This window comes from Rattus norvegicus, chromosome 3 (genome assembly GCF_021556685.1).
Source record: "Rattus norvegicus strain SHRSP/BbbUtx chromosome 3, alternate assembly SHRSP_T2T, whole genome shotgun sequence".
NCBI classification, from domain to species: domain Eukaryota; kingdom Metazoa; phylum Chordata; class Mammalia; order Rodentia; family Muridae; genus Rattus; species Rattus norvegicus.
In genome coordinates this window covers 144,166,382-144,194,031 of record NC_141536.1, presented here as the reverse complement: position 1 = coordinate 144,194,031, position 27,650 = coordinate 144,166,382, and the positions used below count along the sequence as shown (strand labels likewise).

The 27,650-nt window shown below is 47.2% G+C and overlaps 1 protein-coding gene across 1 annotated transcript; it reads left to right on the top strand.

Annotated features, from left to right (window-relative positions):
* Positions 1 to 832: 832 nt before the first annotated feature.
* Positions 833 to 26,650, top strand: Edem2 (ER degradation enhancing alpha-mannosidase like protein 2). The gene is given in 11 exon segments (NM_001004230.1): positions 833 to 1,002; positions 1,232 to 1,342; positions 3,549 to 3,588; positions 7,337 to 7,442; positions 11,047 to 11,172; positions 13,101 to 13,312; positions 15,666 to 15,807; positions 18,282 to 18,406; positions 20,286 to 20,430; positions 23,649 to 23,770; positions 26,077 to 26,650. Coding segments are annotated over 11 exon segments (1,731 nt in total). The 5' UTR covers positions 833 to 895; the 3' UTR covers positions 26,572 to 26,650.
* The last annotated feature ends 1,000 nt before the right edge of the window (positions 26,651 to 27,650 follow it).

The window sequence follows — 27,650 nt, the reverse complement described above, 5'->3', positions numbered from 1 at the left end:
TGTGTGTGAATGGTAGGGCTGTGATGAACCCCAGGCGAACTTCAAATCTAGGGTTGCCTCTACAGCTCATCGCACTAACCAAAGAGATAGCACTAACTGCAGAGTCCCTACGATGACTGACAACGTCTAGGACCTAGCAAGAAAGAGTGGAAAAACTGGCCCAGATGTTCTCAAAGGACTAGTGCCGGGGTCTTCATTCTCAGCAGGGATGGCAGTCACTGAGATGGTCCGGGATATTGTGACAGACAAAGTTCTGGGTTGACTGAAGGGACCATGATTTCATGGCATTCTAAAGTGAAGGACCAACATAAATTTATGAATTCCTAGAACAAAAGGGATCTCTGGAAACCTTAAGAGTGAAAGCTTTGGGAAAATAATTCTAGAGTTTGCTTATCCAATGGAGGAAGTGATTTGGCAAAACCTGTGTCTAATAATGGTCAATGCCAAACATTTTTCATCCATATTTACATAGACATCTGTTCAAATCCTTGCTAGCCCCTCCTTTAAAGGGTATTTGGAAAAAACAAAACTAAACTAAACTAAATAGCGCCTTTAAAGTGCTCCCTATAAAGTGCTCCTGACGCTTTACTACGCCGTAAGGGCTCAACAAACGGAAGCTGGGAGTGGGAAAACATCACTAACAGCAGCCACCAGCAACCACTGTCTTTAAGACACGTTGAACTCCTCGCTGTAGACTAGAAATCCCGAGATGCTCTTTTGCCTGGGTTCCACTGCCCCATTGCATCCTGGGCTTTGTAGTCAGGAAGTGAGTGGCTTATTGCCCAACGCGCAGGCGTCGTTGTGCGTATCCCCGGAAGAACCAGCCGCGGCTCGGAGAATGAGCGGGTGGCCGTGGCTGCAGCTGCTGCGGCGGCACTGACAGGACACGAGCTCTATGCCTTTCCGGCTGCTTATCCCGCTCGGCCTCGTGTGCGTGCTGCTGCCCCTGCACCATGGTGCGCCAGGCCCCGAAGGCACCGCGCCCGACCCCGCCCACTACAGGTGAAGGGGGCCAGGCTCCCGCTCTCCACGGCTGGGGAATGGCAAGCCCCCACCGAGCCCTTTCCCTTCCCTCCACCCTAGGATCCCCACCCTGACATGCTCTGGTCCCGCTGCTGGGCCCTCAGCAGAAATCATTTGGTGGTTCCCATTCTCCGTCCTGTGTCTGGTCCTTTCTCCCGCCTGGTTTTGTGTTCTGGCCCCCTACCTTATTTCTCATCCCTCGCACCAGGGAGCGAGTCAAGGCCATGTTCTACCACGCCTACGACAGTTACCTGGAAAATGCCTTTCCCTACGATGAGCTGAGACCTCTCACCTGTGACGGGCACGACACCTGGGGCAGGTAGAACGAGCTCGAGGGCCAAGGGGGTTGGCCGGGGTCTTAGGAGGGCTGGTGGCTTCATGGTCTCACTGATTCTGGAAAGTTTCCAGACCTGAGCTGATTCAACCCCTTCCCCATAACCCAAACCAGCACTGTCAGAATCTACACAGCTTTCACAGTACAAAAAGAAAAGTCTTGAATTAACCTGGCAGGCTACCCCTCTGGGCAAACCTCAGGAGGAACAGGCATCACATATGAGGACTTGGGGACATATCTGGAGTCACAGAATATCTTGAGACAACTCCCAAAAGTCAAGAAACTCAACAGCTTCATTTTATAGGCGGGCACACCAGGTCCAGGAGGAATGTTACTCTCCTCACAGTTAAGATCCTTTATAGTTGATGTACTCTGTATGACTGAAAACTATTTCCTGTCTAGCTTCATACCAACTCCTCTCATACGTACAAGTCACCTGATTCATTTTCTTTTAGAAATTCTTGTGTTACCATATCATTTTTTTTCATTTTCACTGTTTAGACTAAAAAAACAACAGAGCGAAGAATCATTGCATTAGCCAAAATTGACATTAATCCCGAGTCGTTCGTTTTTGTTTTGTTTAGTTTTTAAAGATGCATTTACTTATTTAATGTGCACTGGCGGTTTGCCTGTATCTATAGGCACGTGAGGGTGTCAGATCTCCTGGAAATGGAGCTGTAGACAGTTGTGAGCTGTCACGTGGGTGACAGATGTGCAACCAGTGCTCTCAACTGCTGAGCCATCTCTCCAGCTCCCCCGAGTTCTTTTAATTTTGGCTTGTTTGTTTGACATAGGCCTCATGTAGCCCAGGCTGGCCTCAGACTTAGTACATAGCTAAAAATGACCTTGAACTTGTGATGCTCCTGCCTCCACTTCCCAGGAGCTGGATCGAAGGTGTTCACCGCCACTCCTGCCGTATATTATCCTCATTTTGCAAATATTTGTACACAATAGCATGCTCACCGATGCCAAAGGGCTAGGCAAGTAAGCTAAGAATGTGTGCCAGTTTTTATTTTTGAGTTGGAACAAAAAGTAAATGTGAACGAATGGCAGATCGAGGCAGGACAGAATCCTGCTTGTTAAGTGTCTCTTTCCTTAGAACTACAACCTGCCCTGTATATCATTCTAGGATGTTCTCAGTTTGTATGATTACACAGGTGTGCCTATATATTACTGGCTTATTGAGACAGGATCTTGCTGTGTAGCCCCGACTGGTTTTAAACTCTCGGTCCTTCTGAGTCAACCTCACCAGTGCTGGGACTGCAGTCATACACCACACCTGGATACTGTGTATCTTTGTAAAAAAACTATCTCGTTAAGGGTATAATTTCCATGTAATAATGTACCCTATTTAAAATATGTAGTAATCACTATCACAATAGCAGGTAGAATACCTCTTTACCCTAAAACGTTCCCATGTGGGCCTTATAGATATTCTCCCTCTGCGGTCACTGGCCCTAACAGCTGCACGTTTGCTTTCTGTCATTGTGGCTTTTTAAAAACGTTTTAATGGTATGTGTATTTGCTTTGGATGGATTTAGGTGCACCATATGTGTGCAGGAGCCTGTGGAGGTTCCTGGCTAGAGTCCCTGGAACTGAGTTTCCAGCAGTTATGAACCCCACATTGCTGCCAGGAGTCAAACTCTGATCCTCTGTAAGAGCAGTGAGCGCTCTTAATCACTGAGCTGTCTGTCCCCTACCCCCAAACCCCCACCCCTGCCACTGTGAAATGCAAGTGTGCCCTGTGGCTTACATCATACCCCGTGTTTTTCACTCAGCAGCACGATCATCTCATTAGCATGCAGAACTCCCGATAACCTTAACCATGTCATGCATTTGTACTCGTTTGTATTCGGTTTGTCCATCACTCCTCAACTTGTGAGCAACTGGTAATTTCTAGCCCTTTGATGTTATAAGTAACATAGCCTTGAGTATTCTCCAGCTCTTACCATGCTATAATTCTGTGCCGCCTCTCTATAGTAGGGAAGAATGCCAGAAAGCCTAGGTGAAATGTTAATTACAGTTGAGCTACACCTGGCAGTCAAGAGACCCTGAGTTTCCCTCTGGTTCCTCTGTTATAACTGTAAGTGGGGTCAATAGGGACATTGCACTGTGCCTCATTTAGATCTGGGCAGTTGTGAACCTGGTGTTGGATGTTCTTATGAAGCAATGGGCCTTTGTCTTTTGACAGTTTTTCTCTGACACTGATTGATGCCCTGGACACCTTGCTGGTAAGTGTCTCATCTATTTGTTTCTCTAGCATTGCCCAACCAACATCCTTCCTCTTTTGATAGCTTGTCTGTGGGTAAAAAGCAAATTCCTCCCTTAGGCCTTTCATCTCATGATTCTGAGCTACCAGGCTCTGGTTACCCAATGGCATAGGAGAGAATGCCAAGTTCCAAGAGAAACCAACTTGCACAGGTTCACGAGTTGAGCAAATATTTACAGAGGACTTGTGAGAGACATGCATAGCTCAGTGAGAGAGAGAGAGAGAGAGAGAGAGAGAGAGAGAGAGAGAGACTTTGACACCATCTTTTTCAAAGGCTTATGTCCCAGTTAGCCGTGTGCAATAGCAAAAAGGGAATAGCAAAACCAGTCACTGTGTCATGGGGACGGCTTGTACTGAGTCCTTTACAGGTTATACTAGTCAGATTTTGTCATCAGTGTTTGTCAACGAGAGAACATCTGAAAAGGGGGAAGAACGCATTTTGGCTCACAGTTCCAGAGGCCTCAGTACATGATGGTTCACCCCATGTGCTTGGGCAATAATGTGGCAGAGATGCTTCCTCACCTCACGGTTGCTAGGAGACAGAGATCAGGAGACAGGAGTGGGCCGAGGACAAGATACCCACCCCAAGTTGTGTCCCCCACCCCCAACTTGCTTCCTCCGTTTGATAAGTTTCCATAACCTCTCAAAGTGGTGCTGCCTGCTAGGAACCTGGATGTCCACACAGCTCGTTGTGGTTATTTCTTATTCAAACTACAAAAGATGATGGCCACAGACTGAAGCCAGAGCTCTGTATCGCAAAGGTCCTAACAAAAATGACCCGGTGAGTGCCCTTAGTCCTGGCACTCGGAAGGAAGAGACAGAGGCAGGCTGATCTCTGAGTTCAAGGCTCGCCTGGTCTAGGGAGCAAGTTCCAGGACAGCCAGAATCATACAAAAGGAACCCTGTATCCAAAAAAAAAAAAAAAAAAAAAGTCCCACAAACAAACAAACAAACAAACAAACAAACAAACACCGATCTGACCTAGCTGAGGATGTTGGAGAACTTCTCTGAGGCAGTGATGGGCAACTGGAGTTGGAATTCGAAGGGGAAGCTGGCAGTCACCAGGAAAAGTGATGGTAGCAGGAGGTTGTAGGCCAGCTAATGGAGGCTTTGTGGCAGGAGAGCAAAGCGAGTGAGTGGAAAGGAGGCCAGTGTGCTGGGGTTGGGAGAGAGAAGGGAACCAGCGACTCGGGATATGTGGGGTCTGGAGGCGCTCGCCCCTCTTCACTGCATTCTGATCGTTCACTGGAGAGCACAGGAGATCCACTGGCATTTCTTAAGTACAAAACAGGAAGTGATGAAATGTCTGTTTCGAGGTCACTGACTGCCGAGTAAAGTAAGATTTGTGTTCTCATTCTGTAACATTTGTCAAGTAATTGCTTCCTGAGCTGTGTCTGGCACTTCGAGGAAATATAAGAATGAGTGATGCCTCTGCCATTGGGAAGGCTTTTTTTTTATTGTTTCAATGTGGAAAGAAATAGAGAACCTGGGGGAGGGAGGGGGAGGGAATGGGGGCTTATGAACAGGAAACTGGGAAAGGGAATAACATTTGAAATGTAAAGAAATATATATAATAAAAAATTAAAAAAAAAGAAATAGAGAACCTAATAGTAGTATAAAGTTCATAGAGATTTTTAAAAGAAAAGGTTGAAGAAAATATCAGAGGCATCCTAGAGTAGGTGACACAAGCTAGGGATGGGTTGGATTTAAAAAATGGAAGACATAGGAGGGAATGACTTCTGGTGAAGGAAACAGGAAACTGGAGAAGACCAGGCACAGTTTTACTATAGATGAAGGTAGGTTAGAGGATGGTGAATAGAGACAGGACAGAGGTAGGCTGGTCCTAGAGAAACCTAAATGTTGGGGTAGTCAGGAATTGTCTGGGCTGCAAATTGCAGAGCCGCGATTCAACTGACTGAGGCAAGAAGACAATCTTACCAAGTCAGAAAACTAAAAAGTCAAGGCTGGCCTCAGACCTGGCCCAGACAGACAGATGCCATCAATAGGAGTCCCCTTCCACCTTTTATCTCTGCCTTCTTGGTGGCTGTGTTCTCAGTCTCTCTAAAGGTAGGTCAACCAATTTTCTTTCCAGCTACTCCCCAGTTTAAGAAACAATATGTTCAAAGGATCACCCTTTCCCCTTAATCCAAGGAGTAAGTCTTCATTCATCAGGCTTGGATCACATACATACATACAAACATATATACATAAATACATACACACACACACACACACACACACACATATATACACACACACACACACACACACACACATATATATATATATGCCCAAACTGTCTCTGGTGAAGAGGTATGGTATTATGGCTGGTCCAGTGAGGAACCCACTCCACAGCTGGGCCATGGGGTCCTGAATTACAGGAGTGTGACTTTGGGAGGACGCGTATTCAAGAGAAATTTGGTGCAATATTAGCAGAAAAAAAATTAATATTATATGTCAAGCTAGGCATGGTGGCACATGACTGTAAACCCCGCACTTGAGAGTCAGGAATATCAGCAGTCGAAAGCCATTCTTGCCTGACATAGTGAGTTCGAGGCCAGCCTGGTCTATATGAGAACATCTTAAGCAAATAAGTTTGTTCTCTCTCCCTCCCTTCCTCTCCCCTTTTCCTGTACTCTCTCTTCCTCCATGTATGCAGATTCATATACAACACATACGTGTATATACATGTATATGTGTAGATGCACACATAGCTATCTAGCATTTGGCTAGATTTAACCAGATTTATTTTTCCATGTAAAAGAAAGGAAGGGACATGGTTTCGTTGATAGACAACTTGCCTTATGCATGCAGCCATGGGTTCAATCCCTATCAACCTCAAATGGATAAGAGCCACAAAGCTACATGAACAGGTGGACTCCTCCTTTAAGCCTACAGTTTGGGGGCTGGAGAGATGGCTCAGCGGTCAAGAGAACTGTCACTCTTGCACAGGACCTAAGTTTGGGTCTCAGTACCCACAGGGTGCCTCACAGCCGTCTATTTGTAACTCCAGTGCGAGGAGGTCCACCCCACCTCACCCCGCACACTCTGACCTCCAAGAACAGCAAGCGCGAATGCGGAGGCAAAACACTCAAACCCGCAAGTAAAGTTTTCAAAAAGGAAAAGAAAGCCAAAAGGTAATATATTTTTTCTCTAACAATGAGTCAGCTACTGGACTGTGCCATCGGAGACTCAGGCTGTTTGTCACTTCCTCCTCCCCCGTCCTTGGGCTTTTTCTCATGCTCTGTACCCTGTGGTGAAGCACCGCTGCTACCACACGAGAGACCCAGTCGCTTCCAAGACAGAATAAAAACCATGCTAGCCACATCTGCTATCTGGAAAAGAAGATTTGTTCCCAACGGTGTACTTGACGAGGAGGCTGAGGCAGGCAGTGTCAGGGCTCTTGGCCTTTGTGGCAGGAGGCTTTGGGATCAAGAAGACTGGGAAGCAGCTGCTGCTGTTTTCCACGGAGTGGAAAGAACAGTGAGGCAGAAACGACTGCTGTCCACTTCTCACCCCGGCTCTGTTTATGTGGGAGCCATTAAAATGGGTGCTAGGAAGTCGCTCAGGCTTGGTTTCTGTGTGGTCACTGGCTCAGTGTAACTGAACCCAGGAAAGAGCAGTTCTGACTGAGAACTGCAGGTCACACCAGCATCTGAACTGTTTCATGCCCAGAGGAGCCATATGGTCAGGGCTCTCTTTCATTCCAGATTTTGGGGAATACCTCTGAATTCCAAAGAGTGGTGGAGGTTCTCCAGGACAACGTGGACTTTGATATCGACGTCAATGCCTCTGTGTTCGAAACCAACATCCGAGGTGAGGGTTGCTTTTTAGGGCCTTTAGGAGAGGAGGTTGGAGTTGTCACAGAATGGACAGTCGAGGCCTTCAGGAGCCTCTTTTCAGGGCACTGGCTCCAAGCTAGTGACTGACAGACAGCACTGCTGCATTCCCAGGGCAAATAGCATTTATTTGGTGTTTGAACAGAAAGGTAGAGCTCTGCCTTCTTGGAGGTTGTTGTAGTCAGCAGACCTTTGTGGGATGAAGTATGTTGCTTGACTTGGTTTATTTTCTCTTATTGCTTTTTGCTTTTTGAGACATAGTTACCGTACGGTAACCCTGACTGGCCAGTAACTGGCTGTGTGGTCTACACACAGCTCAAACTCAAATATCAGCTGTCTCTGCCTCCCTAGTGCTAGGTTTAAAGGCATGCGCACCACACCCTAATTTTTTTTATTGTTTTTGGGGTTTTTTTTTTGAGACATGGTCTCACACCCTTGCTGAGGCCAGAGTACAGCTCACTATGTAGTACTCAAAGTCATCCTTTTGCCTCAGCCTGCAGAGTGCTGAGATCATAGGCGTGAATTGCCGCACCCAGCTCGCCTTTTCCTTTTATTAATGTTAAAGTCGTGCACGATATCTTCCAAAAAATTTCCTTAACAAGTAGAACAAACAACTTACTGAGGTCTAGAAATGGTGAAAACTCTCTATCCTCTTCCTAAATGAGAGACGCACCTCGGAGGACATCTTGACACACGGGCTATTCCATGTTTAGTTCTTTACAGTTGAACTTCAGGTTTACTCATGTATTTAGCACCTTGTACGTGTGTGTATGTCTGTGCAAGTGTGCATGCGTGTGTACAGCCAGAGGTCAGCTCCCTGTGTTACTCATCAGGAGGCTGTTCATCTCCTTTTCTGAGACCGGCTCCCACTGGGCCCTGGGCCCTGCTAACTCTAGGCTGGCAGGCCAGTGAGCTTCCTCAGCACTGGGCCTGTAAGTGTCACCTTCACACTCTTCTTATGTGGATGCTAAGGATGGGACTCAGGTCTTCATACTTACAGGGCAAGCACTGAGTCCACTCCCCGGCCCTCTTACCTACCACCTTCTGACCGTGCTTCAGTGTCTCAGGTTTTACGTGGGGTCCACCTTCTCTCTAAAGAACTTTAGAATTTTCGTTTTGTGGCTATGTTCTAGGCAGGCTTTCTTCTTGGTCTTTGGGAAATGTTATCTTTGCATGCATAGCCTCTGCTAATGATATTCCCACTTACTTTGTCGGTCAGACTTGTTTGACCCAGTCCTTCTTTGTCTCAGTTCCTCTTAGGCCGGAAGAAGGGAAACTGAGAGCTCAAGGTCACAGGTTATTTTTTGTCAGAGGGCACTTCCTGGTATCTAGTTAGCCATATTTCTAGTCACAGAATCTCTGTCTCTTTTATACGTCCCGAACATTGTGTGATAAATCAAAATCAAAGGTAAGACGGGGGTAATGACAAGTGTCTTCTCATCCCCTGACATGGTGACAGAAGAGTGACAAGCTGAAGGGAGCAGAGCTTTAGAACTGGACAGGCTGTCCTGCCAGCTGCCAGTTAGGTGACCCAGGACAAGTCAGTTTGCTTCTCTGAACCTTAAAATTCCTATCTGCAGATGGGGCAGTGACACCTAGATCTTGGTCTGTATTGGGGACTTCAAAAGGTGATCACTGTTCTTATGATCCACCAAGGGGAAAACATTGTTCATGCTATCAGATAGGCAGAATGAAGGGGTGACTTTATTGCTTGTTTTAGAACAATGGCTTTCAACCTGTGGGTCCAGTCCCCTTTGGGAGTCGAATGGCCCTTTCACAGGGGTTGTCTAAAACCATCAGAAAAAAAAAAAAGTCACGACTCATAACAATAGCAAAATTACAACTAGGAAGTAGCAAGAAAAAGATTGGTTGGGGATCAGAACAGCACGAGGAACTGTACTAAAGGGTCACAGCCTTAGGAGGGTTGAGAACCATTGCTTTAGAATATTTTGATTTTTTTTTTAAGGTGTATTACATTTACTTATTTATTGTATGGCGTGAGTGAACACAAAGACACAGCATATGTGTAAAGGACAGAGAATAACTTGTGGGGGAATCAGTTCTTTCCTCCCACCATGTGGATCCTAGGGATGGAACCCAGGTCGTCGGGCGTGGCAACAGATCCTTAACTCACTGAGCTATCTTGATGGCTGATTAAAAATTTATTCTTTGAAATTTTCATAGACTATATACTGTACCTTGGTCATATCCAACTCAAATCCCTCTTCTTACTCCCTCAGAACCTGCCCCTAATACTTCCTCCACCAGCCTTCATATCTAGTTAATGCTGCCTGCTCATGGTTTTGTGGTCATCCACTTGAGCATGGGCAACTTGCCAGCGGCCAAACCGCTGATGAAAATGATTCCCTAACCCTCAGAGCCATCAGTTACCAGTGGTTGCTCAGTTAGAGATGGAGCCTCAAGAGCTCCTGTCCCGTTCATGCTGGAATGCTTACTAGCCTGGTACTGTGCAGGTGACCACCGCTGTTGTGAGGTCATGAGTGCAGTGGTCATGTCATGTTCCCAGCACTCCTCTCCATCCTCTGCCTCTTGGATTCACTCCACGTCTCTTCTGAGCCTTGAGTGTGATACAGATGATGCTCTGTTGGGTGAGTGATGCAGATGATGCTCTGTTGAGTGAGTGTGATAGAGATGATGCTCTGCTGAGTGAGTGTGATACAGATGATGCTCTGTTGAGTGAGTGTGATACAGATGATGCTCTGTTGGGTGAGTGATGCAGATGATGCTCTGTTGAGTGAGTGTGATACAGATGACTCTGTTGAGTGAGTGTGATACAGATGATGCTCTGTTGAGTGAGTGTGATACAGATGATGCTCTGTTGAGTGAGTGTGATAGAGATGATGCTCTGTTGAGTGAGTGTGATGCACATCTGTTCAGGGCTGAGCACTCAGCAGTCCCTTACTCTCAGCACTTTGACCAGTTGTGAACTCTGGTCTCTGCATGGGGAGTAAGTGGAATGCTGCAATCCCGCCTACTTTCAGAGAACCTCCTTTCTGCAGCACTAATCTGCGAGTATAACAATAAATATTCGGAAGGTGTTTGATAACACGCCTGTATAGTAACCCAACGATAGTAGGTTCCCCTCTAGGAACCTGTGTCCTCCCTCACCGTGGGCTTTTGTTCAGGTTTATGTTATCAGGACAAATTTCCTCTTGTGGAGCAAACCTCAAACCTAATCCAGAAGTGCTTGGTTACTCCGTATGAGTCACATGCCACTGTTGTACCAGTGGACATGTCTTGGTGACAGGTCAGTACTGCAGCATTTAGGGTCCTCTGCTGGGCAAGTCAATTGACACTTTTCTCCAGCCTGCATAGCACCTCGTGGCACCATGAAAGCCAATAGAATTGTTTGTTTTTTTAAGGCAGGATTGCACTGCATAGCCCAGGCTTGCTTTAAACTGTCTCTACTTCCCAGGCACTGGGATTAAAGGTGTACGCCACTCTTCCTGGGTGGGGATGGTGTTTTCATTAGCTCCTTCCTAGTGAGGCACAGTTCCAGTCTGCATAAGAGAAAAACTGGCCTTTAGCGCCCTGACCCTTGTGCTCTCTGCCGTCTTCAGTGGTAGGAGGACTCCTTTCTGCTCACCTCTTGTCAAAGAAGGCTGGTGTGGAGGTGGAAGCTGGATGGCCTTGTTCTGGACCTCTCCTCAGGATGGCGGAGGAAGCAGCCCGAAAACTCCTCCCAGGTAAGAGCCCGGCAGAGACAGGACGGGGGTTGACTCACTGCGTAGCTCTGGCTGGCCCGTAACTTACCATACAGACAGGACTCACCCTGAGCTTCTGACAGCCCTGCCTCTGTCTCCAGAGCTGAGCTGACAGCGGCATCTTCTTCTCTTGCTGGAGGTAATGATTGCAATACTGAGATTTTTCCCTGATTTTTTTTTTAAACCTCAAACCTTTTATTTCTGCCCCTTTAGAAACCATCCACAATAAAGATCAGAAGAGTTCTCACTGTAGAAATCTGAAGAGTCCTAAGCATTTTTTAAGGCCCGCTGAGGGTGCTGGCTCAGGATGGCTAAGCTGATGTCATTGCTGTGTGCAGGTATAGGCCATAAGGGAGTTTCACAGGCTCATGGTCCTTGCATTTGTTTTCAGTGAGCCCCCTTTCCCCTCCCAGGCCACATGCTGCTAGGGTAAGAGGACACCAGGGAACAGCTTTGGTGCAAGCATTAGGAGCTGTGGGTTCTAGGCTTTCCTCTGCCACCCAGCAGCTTGACCACATCACTCTCCTGCTCCATGGCTCAGTTTCTCTGTTAGCCATAATTTTTACCTGCTAGATGTGCCTTTTAGAAGGTGATCTAAGGTTAGATAGGAGAAGATGCTTGGCCAACCAGATGAGAGGGATTGGTTTCTGTGGTTAAGCCATGTTCAGGACTTCAAGCCAAGCCTCATTGTTTTTATCCAGTGGGGCCATCAGCGCCCAGCTGGGCAGCATCAGCTGGACACTGTGTTCCCGTGGGTGTGGCAGAAGTTTAGGGATCTCACACCCAGACACGTGACTGCCACTGCATGCACTCGGCTAGCTCCTTGGCCACCTCACTTGTCTGTCTGTCAAGTGCAGCATTTGCCTCTCAGCCCGGGAAGGCCAGGGCGAGCTGGGTTCAGGTCTCATAGCACATGGCTCGCAGCCGCGGCCCATGCACGTCCCCTCACAAACATGTTTCATGTGACTCATCCTTGGAGAAAAATGCCCTGTTGCCCCTTCTATTTTTTTCCCATTTAAAAATGATTTGCACTGAGTGATACACATATTCTAAAGTTTGTACTGAGTAACTGGAAAGCCAGCACCAGTATATCATCCCTGTGGGTCAACCTAGTTCACAATCTGGTGACGTGTAGACTGCCCTGACATTGTTGGCCTTTGGGCCTGGAGAGGAAATCTCTATCTTGGGCTCATTGTCAAGTTCTTCCCTGGACATGGGGTAGGGTGGGCAGAGCACTGGGCTGGATTTGAAGGGCTGAGGTCAAGGCAGGCATTTCCAACTGCTTCTCTGTATGACTCTCCAACATGACCTTTAGCTGAGTCACTTGTCACTGGCTGGCACGATGCTCCCTACCTGTAAGTAGGGGGTTGTATTGTATCAGTGGCTTGGTTTGTTTCCTATTTTTAGATTTTATTTTAAAAATAGTTTTGTTCCTGAACTTTTATTCGAATTAGGGATTTAAAGTTGACTCCTCTACCCATCAGTTTCATTCAGAGTCTAGGAGTAGCTTCCAGAGTGGTCCCACTTCTGCCTGAAGCATAACCCTTGCCTGTTTCACACTCAGCTACCCGCCTGGCTTTGGAAGGCATAGTATGAAAAGAAAGTCGTAAAATAAAAAGTAGTGCTGGCTAGCAAGAGGTGTGGAGTGTGTGCAGCTGAGGGCTTAGCCCTTTCTAGCTCTCCTTACCACAGTGGGAACCCAAGGGAACACAGCACAGTGCTTGACAGCATCTGGGTTAGGCAGTTCAGGGTCCTACAGTGAGACATATTATCTCTCTCTGCCTCAGACATAAGCGATCACCCAGGAAAAAAAGAAAGAAGGGCTGACTGAGGCCTGAAGCTTGGGGTCTATCTTCAAACTGCCATCTCTGTCTTCTTCTACCTGGAGTGATAAGTTTCTGATGGTTTAGCGTTTCAGACCCCCACGGGCATGCCCTATGGAACTGTGAACCTGCTTCATGGCGTGAACCCTGGAGAGACTCCTGTTACCTGTACAGCAGGGATTGGGACCTTCATTGTGGAATTTGCTACCCTGAGCAGCCTCACCGGTGACCCTGTGTTTGAAGATGTGGCCAGAGTGGCCCTGATGCGCCTCTGGGAGAGCCGGTCAGATATTGGGCTGGTAGGTCAGCTCTTGCCTTTCTCATGTAAGCCAAGGCTTCTGCATCCCCCATTTATGAGACCCAGAGGTCTAAGGAATGAGGTCAGCCAAGGGAGACTTACATGATTATAGGTATGGTCCAGGCTAACCAAAAGTAGACTGAGCCTCCGTTTACATTTTGCCACAGAAGCTTAGTTAGGGGTTTCCATTGTGGTGATAAAACACCATGACCAAAACCAACTGCGGTGGGTGGGTTTATTTCATCTCGTAGTCTACCATCCAGGGAAGTCAGGGCAGGAATTTGAGGCAGAAACTGATTCAGAGGCCAGAGGGGAGTGTTGATCACTGGATTGCTACCTATGGCTTGCTCATCTGGCTTTCTTAGAGCACCTAGGACCTCCACAGTGGAACCTTCTCCATCAGTCTTCAGATGTGCTGGGGCCATGTCTTCAGCTGAGTTTCTGCCCTCCAGTACAACTCTTGCTGGGTGAGGTTGACATGAAACTGGCTAGTGCAGGAAGGAAGAGAGGCAGATGTCTCATCCTTGGAAGGAGCAGGGTCATGAAACGCTATGAGCCTTTCTTCATTCTAGGAAGGAGTCATGCGTTTCACACCCCTGACTCACTGACCCTAGATTATCAGTTCACCTGGTCCTGTCGTGACTATTGGCCATTGCAAAACTGGGTTTCCTAAAATACTAGTGCCGAGAGATGTCGAATGACTGTTCTATGAAAAAAAAAAAGATTCCAGAACAGTTATATTAGGGATTCTTGCATATGGTATTAGGATGGTTTTGGTTTTTTTTTTTTAATAGTCATGAAGAACTTGAATAGAATAAACTTAGTAAGCGCAATAGTAAATGAATCTGTTTCCCAAGCATTGCACTGTTGACCTTAGGGCTTCATTTTCCCTTCAGTTCCTGCTAACAAATGGAAGTTTACCACATTCTGGGCCAGCTAACCTTCAAAGCTAATTTCAAATCCTACCAGGGATAAGGCAGTGCCCCTAACAGCAATTAGGACAGTAATACTGGATTCAGTTCAATGCTAGATTCAAGCTGTGGCCCTGCTTCAAGGCTGTTCAACTTCTCTGGTCCTCAGATATCCCAGGAGCGATGTTACTGTATTAAAAATGGTGCCAGTCACTATACCTCCTTGTATTTGAAGTAGCTGTCAGCTTAGAGAGTGGAGCATGCCTGAGGATTCAGAAAACCCTTTTGACTGCCCCTCTGGAGACCCATGGTAACATCCTTAGTCCACTGCAGGCAGGTTTTGCTGCAGCCTTGGAACTGTGGAGGACTGGGATGGTGCCCTGTTTGTACCCCTCTCTCCTTTACCATCCCTGTGTACTCTGGCCAAAAGGTGGGAGACTACTCCGCTTTGCTTTTGACTGGAAGTCCCATGTCCCACGAGCAGTTCTCCACCAGTGACTGGCATTATGGTGTCTGTAGTGAGCTCACTCAGAAGGGCATCTTCTGTACCGGTTTCCAGTTCCCAGCAAATTTGCCTTCAGTGGCCTCCAGCAGAAACCTGCCTGACCACTCACCCTGACGGGGTGCTTCCCCTTGTCTATGTCACCTGCCCCTTCCTCCTATACTGGTATTCCCAGGGACTCATCTTCCAAACGAACGTCTTCCAGTCTTTCTAGATGAGGAGTCCCGAACTCACACAGAATGCTTAGCTGTGTCTTCTCAGTTGATTGTGAACCAGCTGAAGCGAGGCTCCCAGGAGAGTCCAAGTTATATGGAAAACCCTTTTAATGTTTACTTTTAAAAGGCTTTGTAGTCATGGGATTCAAAGGCCAAAGCATACACAAAATGTACCCAGTGACACTGGTGGAGTTCCCTCTGATCCCAGCCCCTTAGCTGTCTAACTCCTTTCCATAGAAGCAACTTCTCTGTTAGCTTCCTAGGTCTTTCCTGAATTTGTTCTCACGTACATGTGTACATGTGTGTGTGCATGCGTGCATGTGTGTGTGCACATGTGAACTGTTTTGCTTTTGGCTTTTGGATACTGAGGATTAAATGGGGGTCTTGCAAATACTAAACAAACATTCCTCTGCTGAGCTTCATGTCCAGCCCTCTTGGATTTTTAGACACTTGGCGCCACAAACTTGTGCCTATCTCACACCTACGCTCTCTCTAATCAAGAGGTCCTTCTCTTTCCCATTTTTGTCTAGTGTGCTAAGTCAGTCCCTTCAAATGTGCACGAGCTGTCTCTGCAGTAGAAATGTGTAGGAAGGAAAGCTGTGGTGCGACCCCATGTCCTCCTCCTTAGGTGCACGTCTTAAGGAAGTGCCGAGGTGCCTGCCTGACATCTTACCGGGCAGTTGGATACTAAGAGTGCCCTTCCTAAGGATTGTGCTTCTCTCTTAGGTCGGCAATCACATCGATGTGCTCACTGGCAAATGGGTGGCTCAGGACGCAGGCATCGGGGCTGGTGTGGATTCCTATTTTGAGTACCTGGTAAAAGGAGCCATCCTCCTTCAGGATAAGAAGCTCATGGCCATGTTTCTAGGTAAAAGGGGCAGGGGCAGGGGGCCTTTTCTACGACTCCTCTGTTGATTGTGCCTTACTGTATATGTCAGTTACTGCCAAGTGCCTACACAACCCACCCATTCTGCATTCAGAGCCACTGGAGGGTCTTGGTGTACACTGTGCCTCCTCATAGTTTCTTTTTCTGTTTTATGGTTTTGTTTGGTTCACGTTTTGTCCTATTTGTTTTATTTATTTATTTATTTATTTATTTATTAATTATTTATTTCTGTTTTTGAGTCAGAGTCTCATGCAGCATAGACTTGTCTGAAATTCTTTATAGCCAAGGATAACCTTAAACTCTCTATCTTCCCACCTCTACCTCTGTTGTGTGACACTATTCCTGAGGAGACAAGAATAAACACCTCACCCCAGATAGGGAACCAGTGACCCTTGAATACCACCACTATCTTGGTGAACAGTGAGTTTTATTGGGTTACAGAGAAATAAGTGAGAGGTTACTCACAGGAATAATTCAAGGACAGCTGCATCACCAAAGCCCACCACAGCAAACGCTGTGTAAACGCTGGGAACCCGGCAAACAAACAGCTCAACAGGTTGGAGAGCCTTTTCAGGCAGCTCCCATGGTCGGAGCCTCTTCAAGAGAGGGGCTGACCCCTGCATCTGTTAGGTCACTTTCTACTTTCAGGTGGCTGGTTCTTGCTGAGGGAGGGGCCCAGTGTATCCTGTTGATTTTAGGAACTTCCTGAAGCCTCAGAGAGTTGTTTACTTCCTGACCCCTCTGAGCTTCCCCATTGCTTTACCTTCCCTGAGAACATCTTGTTGTCTCACTACTTTTCTAACCTATGTCTTTTTTTTTTTTTTTTTTTTTCCGGAGCTGGGGACCGAACCCAGGACCTTGCGCTTCCTAGGCAAGCGCTTTACCACTGAGCTAAATCCCCAACCCCTCTAACCTATGTCTTAATGAACTTCCCTGCAACATGGAAGATTTTAATTTTGGAGGGAGCCCTTACATAACAACCTTTAGGAGCTGCTGGAGATCCTGCTGTCCCTGGCTGGTCTGAGCCTTACCTCTTGGCCACATCACATGGTGCTTGATTCTCCTGGTGTGTCCCTTCAGAGTTTAGCTTACATGTCCTTCCTAGTTAGCCATATGTGTCTCCTCAGAGTATTAGCCTTTGGCATCTGCCCCAAGCCTTACTCATTTTTGGCTTTCTCCCAGTATGTAGCTGGACTTTTGGCTCCTTTCTGGGTTCCTTTTCCTACCACCCTTCTCCACTCCTATTCTACACTTCCAACCCCAACACTAGGTAGAAGAGAAAGAAGGCTAGAGGGGGAAGGGGCCTTCAATATCATTAGACTATTTTCTCCTGACCAGGGGGCGTTGAACGCCTTGGGGCAAGTTTGTTCTTTACTGTCGGGATATCCAATTCTGTCTTCTTGTTTCTTGACACATGACTACTTGACAGACCACAAAAACAGCAACCAGTAGCAACCAGCAACCAGCAGCAGCAGCAGCAGCAGCAGCAGCAGCAGCAGCAGCAGCAGCAGCAGCAGTGACTGTGCCCCCTCAGCACCCTAGCACTTACACCCTCTCAAGAGTCCTTAGCATTCTGAGTACCATGCACTTGCAGAAACTATCTTCCGCTGGCAAAATCACACCTCTGCTAGAGCACAGAGCAAACCATAGCCAGCTTCTTTGGAAAAGTAGATCCACTCCTGGGATCAAACCAAAAACATGTTCCCATAACATTTCTGTGTCTTTTTTTTTTTTTTTTTTTTTTTTTTTTTTTTTAAGAAACCAAAATCCTCAGTAAACCAGTCCTTTATATGCAGTAGGTCCCGTTTACCTGGTGAGTAAATACATTGACCTTTCAGGCCAACGTGCACTAGTAATAATTCTCCTGCAGGCTTGCCAAACACACGGTGACAGTTACCACAGCTATTATTGATTTATTCCGTGTGTATTTTCTGGGTATCATTGACATTCCAACCACAGCCCCCAGTTTAATTCTTACTACATTTTTTGACTTAACTTATGAATTGGTGTCTGCATTTGGTTCGTCCGGATTACATTTATCATGTGTATTTATTTTGCACTGTCCTAGTGATGGGGATTCTGCAGTGAACACAAAACTAAATTCTGATTTAAATCCTCCTGAACTCAGGTCCTAGGGGAGAAATATCACCTCGACCTCCCGCTGACACTGTGGGGAGATTTTGTCTTGTTGATACCAAAAACACTTTCCCAATTTAACATAAGGCTAATGAGGGGAAAGTTTGCCCCAGGTCATAGCTAGCTATGGAAGAGTTAGAATTTGAGCCTGGGGTTTTGAACCCATGTTCCTTTCTAGTGTGCTCACCTTGATGTATCCCGGTTTGCTTTAAGGCTGAGCACTGCACTGTGTTTCAGAGGATGCGTGCATGCTTCCAGTGTCCAGGCTTGTTTGTCTCTTCAGTCACCTGTGTCCATTGTCTCTTTCCCCTGCAATGCAGAGTACAACAAAGCCATCCGGAATTACACGCACTTCGATGACTGGTACCTCTGGGTGCAGATGTACAAGGGGACCGTGTCCATGCCTGTCTTCCAGTCCTTGGAGGCCTACTGGCCTGGTCTTCAGGTAGGACTGTCAGAGAGAGCGACCATTTTTCTGTGGTACGATAATCCAAGTGTATTCTAACATATCAAATAAGGAACTTGAGTTGCTGGAGAACTCTGGGGCAGCGTGTGGAAGGAAGAACAAAGCAAGCTGGACAGATACGTGATTCTACCTACACAAACTTTGCAAAGGGAGCCTTTGCAGCCGAGTTCCCAGTTGGTTGTGGGCACAGTGCCACCTGCTGCATCACAAGGGATTGCTCCAGGCTGTGGAGGAATGGCCGCTGGCAGCAGCTGCTTTCCCACTGGGCCTTTCTTTCAAGTTCCTTCCTTGACACAATGGCCTGTTCTGCCACCATCCTGATTTTTCCCCTGATACAGTCTGATAGATTTATAGTCAGAAAGGACCTTAGAGCCCATCTACCCTACCCTACCTATGTCAGAATATTTCATCTACCAAAGTATTTTATAATCTAAAGATGCCTTCTGTTTGCTTTTGCTCCGTTTTGAGCAGGACCAAACATAACTGCTCTGGTCTTGAATTCACTGTGTAATGGAGAGTGACCTTGGACTTTTGATCCTCCTGCCCCTACCTCTCAAGTGTTAAGAGAAAAGACACTTGAGAGGCTGTGAGAGTGGACAGCCTACCCTTGTTTACACACACACACACACACACACACACACACACACACACACACAGGAACATGTGTGCATACGTAAAGGGTTGGAAATGTGACGACACAAAGATCGCTGTGCACCACAGCAAACCTCTAGGGTAATATTTAAAATTGCAAACACTTAGGTAGAATTAAAAAAATAGGGAATTGACCTAGCCATGGTGGCACATACCTTTAATTCCAGTACTTAAGAAGCAGAGGTAAGTGGATCTCTGTGAGTTCAAGGTCAGCCTAGTCTATGTAGTGAGTTCCAGGTGAACAGAGTCATATGATAAGACTCTCTCTGGAAAAAAGATAGAGAGAGAGATAGATGGGGAGGGGGTAGGAAGGGGATCCTTTAAATAGACTTCACAGTAATTTACATCCTCTGACCCACAAATTCTCTTTCTGAAACATTTTCATATGCTTGAAGTGACACATAGGCAGTATTTCTTAGCATTAATTGTTTTAGGAAATGGTAAAAGACTGGAAGCAGGTCAAAGGAGTGCTTATAGATCTGACTACAGTCTTCTGTGCAGCTGTAGGAACAGGAGGGCCCTCTTTGTGTACACAGAAGAAAACTAAGATATATGATTGAACGAATAAGGAAAAGTACAGAGCAGCATGTTCAGAAAGCTGTCTGTAGTATCAGAAAACATCACACTCATTTTCTCACATCTACATTAAGAAACCTGGAATGCTCATAAAGCCTACTGGTAACCAGGGCTGTCTCTGGAGGTGTGGGGTCCTTGTGAATCTTAGCATACGTACTCAGTCTCTCCCCATGGGTAGAATTTTGGGTCAGCTGGCTAAAGTAAAAGCCTTATAGTAGCAGACACAGACCACGAGGTCCAGAGACTGATATGTAATCTCAGATCCTCAATAAGGTTTCATATAGGTGCTGAATTTTATGTCTAACAGACAAGGCCCAGAGACATTCACTGTGTGGCTTGGGGCTGCAGTCAGTGGTTGTTATCAGTACCAACATAAGCTCTGATGTCAGCACTGACGTTAGCACCTTCAGCTTTCAAGGCTTTGCTTTGTCTTTTCCATGAAGTTTTTTTTGTTTTTTTTTTTTTGTTTTGTTTTTTTTCTTTTCTTTTTTTCAGAGCTGGGGACCGAACCCAGGGCCTTGCGCTTGCTAGGCAAGCGCTCTACCACTGAGCTAAATCCCCTTCCATGAAGTTTTACCTGTGGACTGTGCCTGAGTCATCTGACCTGATGATCTTTTTTTTTCCCCCACAGAGCCTTATTGGGGATATTGACAATGCCATGAGAACCTTCCTCAACTACTACACTGTATGGAAGCAGTTTGGGGGGCTGCCAGAATTCTACAACATTCCTCAGGGATACACAGTGGAGAAGCGAGAAGGCTACCCACTCCGACCGGGTAAGCAGTGTCTTTGGTCCATGGCCGACACACAGCTCTGGTTCTTCACATCCTGACTGTTCACAGATACACCCCAGGCTACCTTCCTGCCTTCTCTCACGGTTCTTGACTGCTCTCCTAGTAGCTCTGGAAACTGAGTTCTTCTGTGTTGAAGTGGCTTGCCCAAGGCTGTTAAGAGCAGGTCTCCCAGCTACGTCTTATGTTCTTGCAAACTTGGAGAAATGAGTAAAGCGAGAGACGCCAGCCAGGCTGAGCCCTGGGGATAGGCCACTTCTGTCGATGGTCTGTGTAAAGTACACTTCTACAGTATGGGATGTTAGAACCTTGGGCCACCGAGTCCAAGGCCACCGAGTCTCACCCTTGGCAGTTCAGAATCAAGGGGAGGATCACAGCCTGAATACTGTCTTAAGTTCTTCTCCAGCTCTGTGTGGAAGGAAGAACTAGGGAGAGAGGCGGAGCTTAGTCAGCAGGTAGGCACATGGCCCAGCGTCGGTCAGGCCACATTATGGATGTCTGGGCACGGTCCACGTCCTCCCTTGCCGCCTGAATTCCCTGTGAGCCACAAGAACAGCCTTCCTACCGCCTCCCACTGTTCTGTGCTCCGTGCCCCATTCCTGCCCTCCTCTCACCCCAGGGGATGTAGGAGCTTGGGAGTGGAGAGACCAGTACAGTGATGCTGGTAGAGGGTCAGAGGTCACACACGGGGACTCTGCATGGACTGCAGTTCTTGGTGTTTCTCTGACATTTGTTCTCATGGTGGGTTTTTGTTGTTTTGAATTTTTTTTCGTTGTTGTTATTTTGTTTTGCTTTCTTAAGAAGACTCTTGAGGGGGCTGGAGAGATGGCTCACAGGTCAAGAGCACTGATTGCTCTTCCAGAGGCCCTGAGTTCAATTCCCAGCACACACATTGTAGCTCACAACTGCCTGTAACTCCAATACCAGGGGATCCAACATACACAGACATACATGCTGAAAAAAACCACTAATACACATAAAATAAAAAATAAATTACTTAAAATGATACAGTTTTTTTTCCTTTAAAAAAAGGGAAGAAAGGAAACTCTTTAGAAAAATCATCCTATTTATCATTACCAGGAGGTAAGATAAAACTCAGGGTTTCAATTACATATCAAATGTTCAGATGCAGTTTTAGCACTGGGGCTTCAGACAGGTCTTCTAATCCCCATACAATCACTGGGTCCAGTGGTTTTCTAATCTTGACCTAGTCACTACCAGGGCAGGGAGCTCACTGCTTACAGGGGCCACCTGCTCTATTTGTAGGGCTGGCTGGCAGGAAGGTATTAGTTGTGAGCACACATCACCACCAGGAATTCTAGGAGTACAGTAGTTCAGTCACCCCTCCTTCCCCCAAACAATGGCAGGTGAGAGAGATAAGGTGCTGTTCTGAAGCTCGGCTGGCCAGCCTGTGGGTCTGTGGTGTGAGTCTTTGATGACAGTCTCAGAACCTAGCCTGAAGTCCTCTAGAGGCCTTCACCTCCCTGGACTGCCCTTCAGAGTTGACTGGGGAGACATACAGCAAGGTACTGGCTTACACACTAGGTCCTTGTGTGAGAAAAAAGAAAAAGTTGGCCTTGACCCAGCCAGCTGCTGGCAGCAGAGGGAGGCCTCCCAGGAGAGCACTGTCTTTTCTATGTCTGTTCTTTTGCCCTGGAATGCACCCTAGAATGTGAACAGAAGACTGTGGGATGATGGGAGGAAGGATCGGGAGAGGTCATGAGGCAGTCAGAGACTTCTTCTCCACAATATGAGTAGATGAGACTGTGGTAGGTGGCACGTCTTGCCCGTGTGCTGCTGCCCTGGCTGTGTTCCCAGCACCTCAGAAATGAGTGGATGAGTGGATGGATAAGAGCTAGAGTTCCTCAGGAAGGAGACAGCTAGACCAGAGGAGGTGCTGGGACAGGGAGGACAGAAAGGTTCTTTCACTTGAGAAGAGGTAGGTAGAAAACAAAATGAAGGGGTTGGAGATTTAGCTCAGCGGTAGAGCACTTGCCTAGGAAGCGCAAGGCCCTGGGTTCGGTCCCCAGCTCCAAAAAAAAAGAGCCAAAAAAAAAAAAAAAAAAAAAAAAAGAAAACAAAATGAAGATGGCTGGTGGTGGCACACATGCCTATAATCCCGGCACTCAGGAGGCAGAGCTCTGAGTTCAAGGCCAGCCTCATCTACAGAGCAAGTTCCAGGACAACCAGGGCTGCACAGAGAAACCCTGTCTCAAAACAACTAGGAAAGAAAGAAAGAAAGAAAGAAAGAAAGAAAGAAAGAAAGAAAGAAAGAAAGAAAGAGAGAAAGAAAGGAAGAAAGAGAGAAAGAGAAGATACAGTGAGCTTTCTCTCACTGCTGCCCACTGAGGCTATCAACAGCAGAAAAACATTTTTCCCCATAACAATTCTTTATGTATTTAAAGCAATAAGCATATATATATACATATATATATATATGCATTTTTTTGAATGGTAAATAGTCTCACTTGGGTCCAATCCTCTTGGCCAATCTTCAGCAGCATGGGAAAGGGCCCCTGGCTGTGGAATAGGACCCTTCAGAGCACCTTGAACACCTCGTCGTTTCACATAGTCCAGGCTAGCCTTGTACTCAGTGTGAGGGTGACTTAGAACTCCCGATCCTCACGTTCTCATTTCCCAAGTGCTGGGATTTTAGGTGTGTGCCACCAGCCCAGATAGCTTGTAAGTAATTTTCCCCCTGTGGTGCCTTGAATCACCCCTCAGGGCCTTGCACATGGTGGGCAGATGCCCCTTCCTAAAACTGTGCTCCATGGTGTTCTTATCACGTCAACGCTGGGAATAGCTGCTAGTCAGACAGCTGCGTGCGCTGCCGAGGTCAGGAAGGCAACAGACAGACATTGTAGTCACAACCTCTGCTGCCTTCTCTGCCCCAGAGCCTGGTTGCCTCTCTTCCTGGGGGATGAGAGTCTGCTTTGTTGAACTGAGTGTCAGGGTTCGTGCGTCTTGGCTCTGAAGAGGCAGCACAGGCACTCACGTCTGCAGTGGCAGGGTCTGTCTGACAGATTTGCAAGCTGGGCTTCATTGGTTGCAGTTCACCAAGTAGTCCCAAAAGCTGTGCCATGATTCTCTCCAATGGGGCACTGGGGACCAGGTATGGAGGGGAGGAGTCTGCCACTGCCTTCCCTAGCAGGGTGCCACGCCACACCTGTCAGTCACTGAGAAAGTCCTGCTTGGCTTTACAGAGCTCATCGAGAGCGCAATGTACCTCTACCGTGCCACAGGGGATCCCACTCTCTTAGAACTGGGGAGAGATGCTGTGGAGTCCATTGAGAAAATCAGCAAGGTGGAGTGCGGGTTCGCCACGGTAAGTGTTTCAGGGCCCAGGGAGTTGGAAGTGTCTCCTCTGGCTTCTCAAAAGCCTGGCCTGGCGGGGGTTTGGCAGTGCTGGAGCATTAGCACCAGAAGGGAGTGGTTGTAAAGTCAACAGAGAAGCTTGCTGAAGGCCATGTGTCTAGTGGAAGTGTGAAAGGTCAGTGGGGAGGAAAGACAGGCACAGGCAGAGTGACTCACGACAGTCCAGGCCTTATTTGGGGAAAACTCTGCAGAGGCTCCTCTAGACCTAGAGCCAGTTGTCTTCTTACAAGCTAGTGTAGATACAGGACACACAGAGGGGAGCATGGGAGGGCGCTGACAGTTTCTCTCTGGCCTGCAGTTTGTCATTGCTAGAGTAAGTGTGAGTAGACAGTAGAAGAATGTTAGGTGACTGATAAGCATCTTGCCTGGTGACCATTACGTGGGGTCCCCAGGGCAGTCAGACATATAAAGAATCAAGTTAATTTGCTTTTAGAAATCCAATTGTCGTAGTTACTGGTATTTTCATAGTTCATCCAGAGTTTTCCAAATGGCAGGGGCCTAGCTACCGAGGTGGATTCGACCCTGAGTTCTTGGCCCAGCCCTGCCTGCATCAGTGCTCCATTGTCAGAATATATGCTTTATAAAGGGAGGTTTGTACAAAGTTTTTCTGAGGGCTTTTAAAGTGAATCTTAGGAGAGGAAATCTGGAGTCCCATAGCGCTGTATTCCAACATGGCACCTTAATAAGCAGAGTGGGGAGGGAGCAAGGACTCAAGTTAGAAGTCTCAGAGGGCAGGGGTTGATCATGTAGAGCCTTGACCAGCACAGGAGAGAGTGGGATTGGGCTTGACGTAGGCTGAGATCCACAACAGAGCAGTGCCATGATCTGATTTGTACTTTAGAAATAGCACACCAACAGCTCTGAGAGAGAGCCAACATCCTCAGAGTTCTCGACAGGTGACAGACAGACAGACAGACAGACACTGTATGCAGTGTAAAATATGTTGGGGGTTTCCTGAGAGTCTGTAGAGCTTGTGTTGGGGTGTGGATTTCAAAATAAAACAAAAGAATTTCTGCAAAATCTTGTAATGTGACAATATTTTTTCAATAAAGTACAGATAGGTCTTTTATTCTCCTCATGGTGTTAAAGGTCGAACCTAGGACCTGAAGTATGCTGGGCGAGAGCCCTTCTCCCGAGCTGTATCCCCTGCTAGACTCACTGTGACAGAGAAGGCCCGTAGTGAATAGGATAACAGCAGTGGTTTGTTTCGGCTTCCAGTGTGTCCAGTTCTCTGAAAAAACCAAGCAAGAAGTCCACTGGGAAGGCAAACTCATTTCCGTGAAAAGGAGGCCTCCTGGAGGCCTACCAAGGTGCATGATGGAAACACCCCTTCAATCTTTGTCAAAAGAAAATGGGAAGAAAATCTGACTGGGCCTTTGGTTGAGTCCACAGTTGAGTCACAGTATTGTGCAAGCTGTGTCCACCGAGAATTAAGTTTGCTGAGAGGGTTGGTAAATCTAAGAAGCCAAAGCAATTCGTAGTAAATTATCCTACTCATCTCCACCTGCGAACTTTTAAATTTTTCTACAGCTGACCCCCTAGTTAGTTATTTACTAACTGGTAAGGGCCTGATGCTCATCAAGGAAGGGTTAGCTCAGGAATGTTGTGTCCCTGTTTGTCATGAGCACTGTGTCAGAAACAAATGGGTGTGCGATGTCTTTCCACAGTGTCAGGATTTAGGTAATAATAAATTCATAAACTGTTGCAATTTGCCAAGTTCCCCAATTTGCACTGAAATAAGTAATTCTTTATTCTAATCCTTACTAATAATATCGACTCTCGGGTTACATGCTCTACATCACGCAGGAGTTATGTCTGTCTGTCTGTCTAATGTGAACACGTGATACAGTGGTTATAAAGGGTAGCGGCACAGTAGCGCTCAGGGAGGTCAGAGGTGAGGGGCAGACGTGCTTCTACTGTCCCCCATCAGCCTCTTAGCTGGCTGCCTCACTTCCTTAGGTCTGTGTTCAAAAATCATTCACAAAGACCCTCAGGTGAGAGTGTGCTTTGTGGCTGGAACTGCCAGGGAGGAATCCGAGCAGGAAGAGGTTTGACCTGCAGTCTAGCAGTGCCTTAGGGGAAAGATGGGGGCAGGAAGTCCAGTCTGTGGTGATTTAGGTGAGAGGTGCTGGTGGCTTGGGAGGAGTGAAAGCCCTCAGCGGTGTTAGTGGCAGAGCAGTTATAAAGGTGCCTGCCTGACCCTCACTCCCAAACCTGTTTCCGCTCTGACTCTCCGCTTCTTCTGTCCTGTGGCAGATCAAGGACCTCCGGGATCACAAACTTGACAACCGCATGGAGTCTTTCTTCCTGGCCGAGACTGTGAAATACCTCTACCTTCTGTTTCACCCAAACAACTTCATCCACAACAATGGCTCCACTTTTGACTCTGTGATGACCCCCCATGGGGAGTGCATCCTGGGAGCTGGGGGCTACATCTTCAACACGGAAGCTCACCCCATCGACCCTGCCGCCTTGCACTGTTGCCGGAGGCTGAAGGAAGAGCAGTGGGAAGTGGAGGACTTGATAAAGGAGTTCTACTCTCTCAGACAGAGCAGGTCAAGAGCTCAGAGAAAGACAGTGAGTTCGGGGCCCTGGGAGCCCCCGGCAGGGCCAGGCACACTCTCCTCACCTGAAAACCAGCCCAGGGAGAAGCAGCCTGCCAGGCAGAGAGCCCCGCTCCTCAGCTGCCCCAGCCAGCCCTTCACTTCTAAACTGGCCCTGCTAGGCCAGGTTTTCCTAGACTCCTCATAACCACTGGATAATTTTTTTAATTTTTATTTTTTTGAGACTGAGCTATAATAATAAATCTGCTTTTAGCTATCAGGTTTTACATGCTGGACTCTTGATAAGATTTTCACTTAAAAAATAAGTTTATGCTAAACAATTATGAATCTGGTTAATTTTCTCAGCCAGTTGATGATCGGTTAAACACCAAGGCAGCTCAGAGCCCCAGGGCTAAAATGTGAATCCTGTTCCTTTCCTGGCGTCTTTGGGGAAGATGATGTCACCGTTTATTTCTTTGCTGGTTTCTGAGGTGTGCTTTCAGTTTTTAGTTGTCCTCTATTCGTGTGGCCTTCCAGGCAACACAGGTTTATTTAAGCACACTTGGGTGGCAGCCATGACCGCAGAGTCAGCAGCAAACAAAGGAAACAGGTTTCAGTCTTGTTGGAACTAGACTCTGGTAGAGAAAAGTGAACCAGTAAGTATACGGAGTGCCGTTAGCATCAGCACCATGAAGAACAGAGTCAGGCAGGGGCTAGAGGTGGTTCAGCAGGTAAAGTGTGTCATAAACGTGGATTCAGATCCCAGCACCCACATACAAGCCAGGCCCAGCAGTGGGAAGAGGCAGGCGGATCTCTGGAGGTCAGTGGTTAGCCAGACTCAACATACAAATTCACACACATGCCCAGAAGGAAGAGAAGAGAAGGAGAGAGAGGAAGGGTGAAAGAAAAGAGGGTGCTGTTAGTAGTGAGGAGAACTCTAGGGAGGGTGGTCTGGGAGCGTTTTCTGATAGAAGGGAATTTTTATATCAGGGGAAACAGAACAAAATGGTGGTCCCTCATGTGCTTTTCAATCCACTTCAAATGTAGCTTCAAAGATGGCAGACTTGAGGCTGGAGAGATGGCTCAGTGGGCAAGAATACTGCTGTACAAGCATGGGGACCTGGGTTCTAATCCCAGCACTCATAAAATCCCAGGTGTGGCTACACAGTCTTCATCCCAGCACCACGGAGTGGAGACAGGTTCACTGGGACTCGCTGACTGCCTTCTTGCTCCAGACGAACACCTGACATCTTCCTCTGGCTTCCCCAGCCACTACCCACACATACA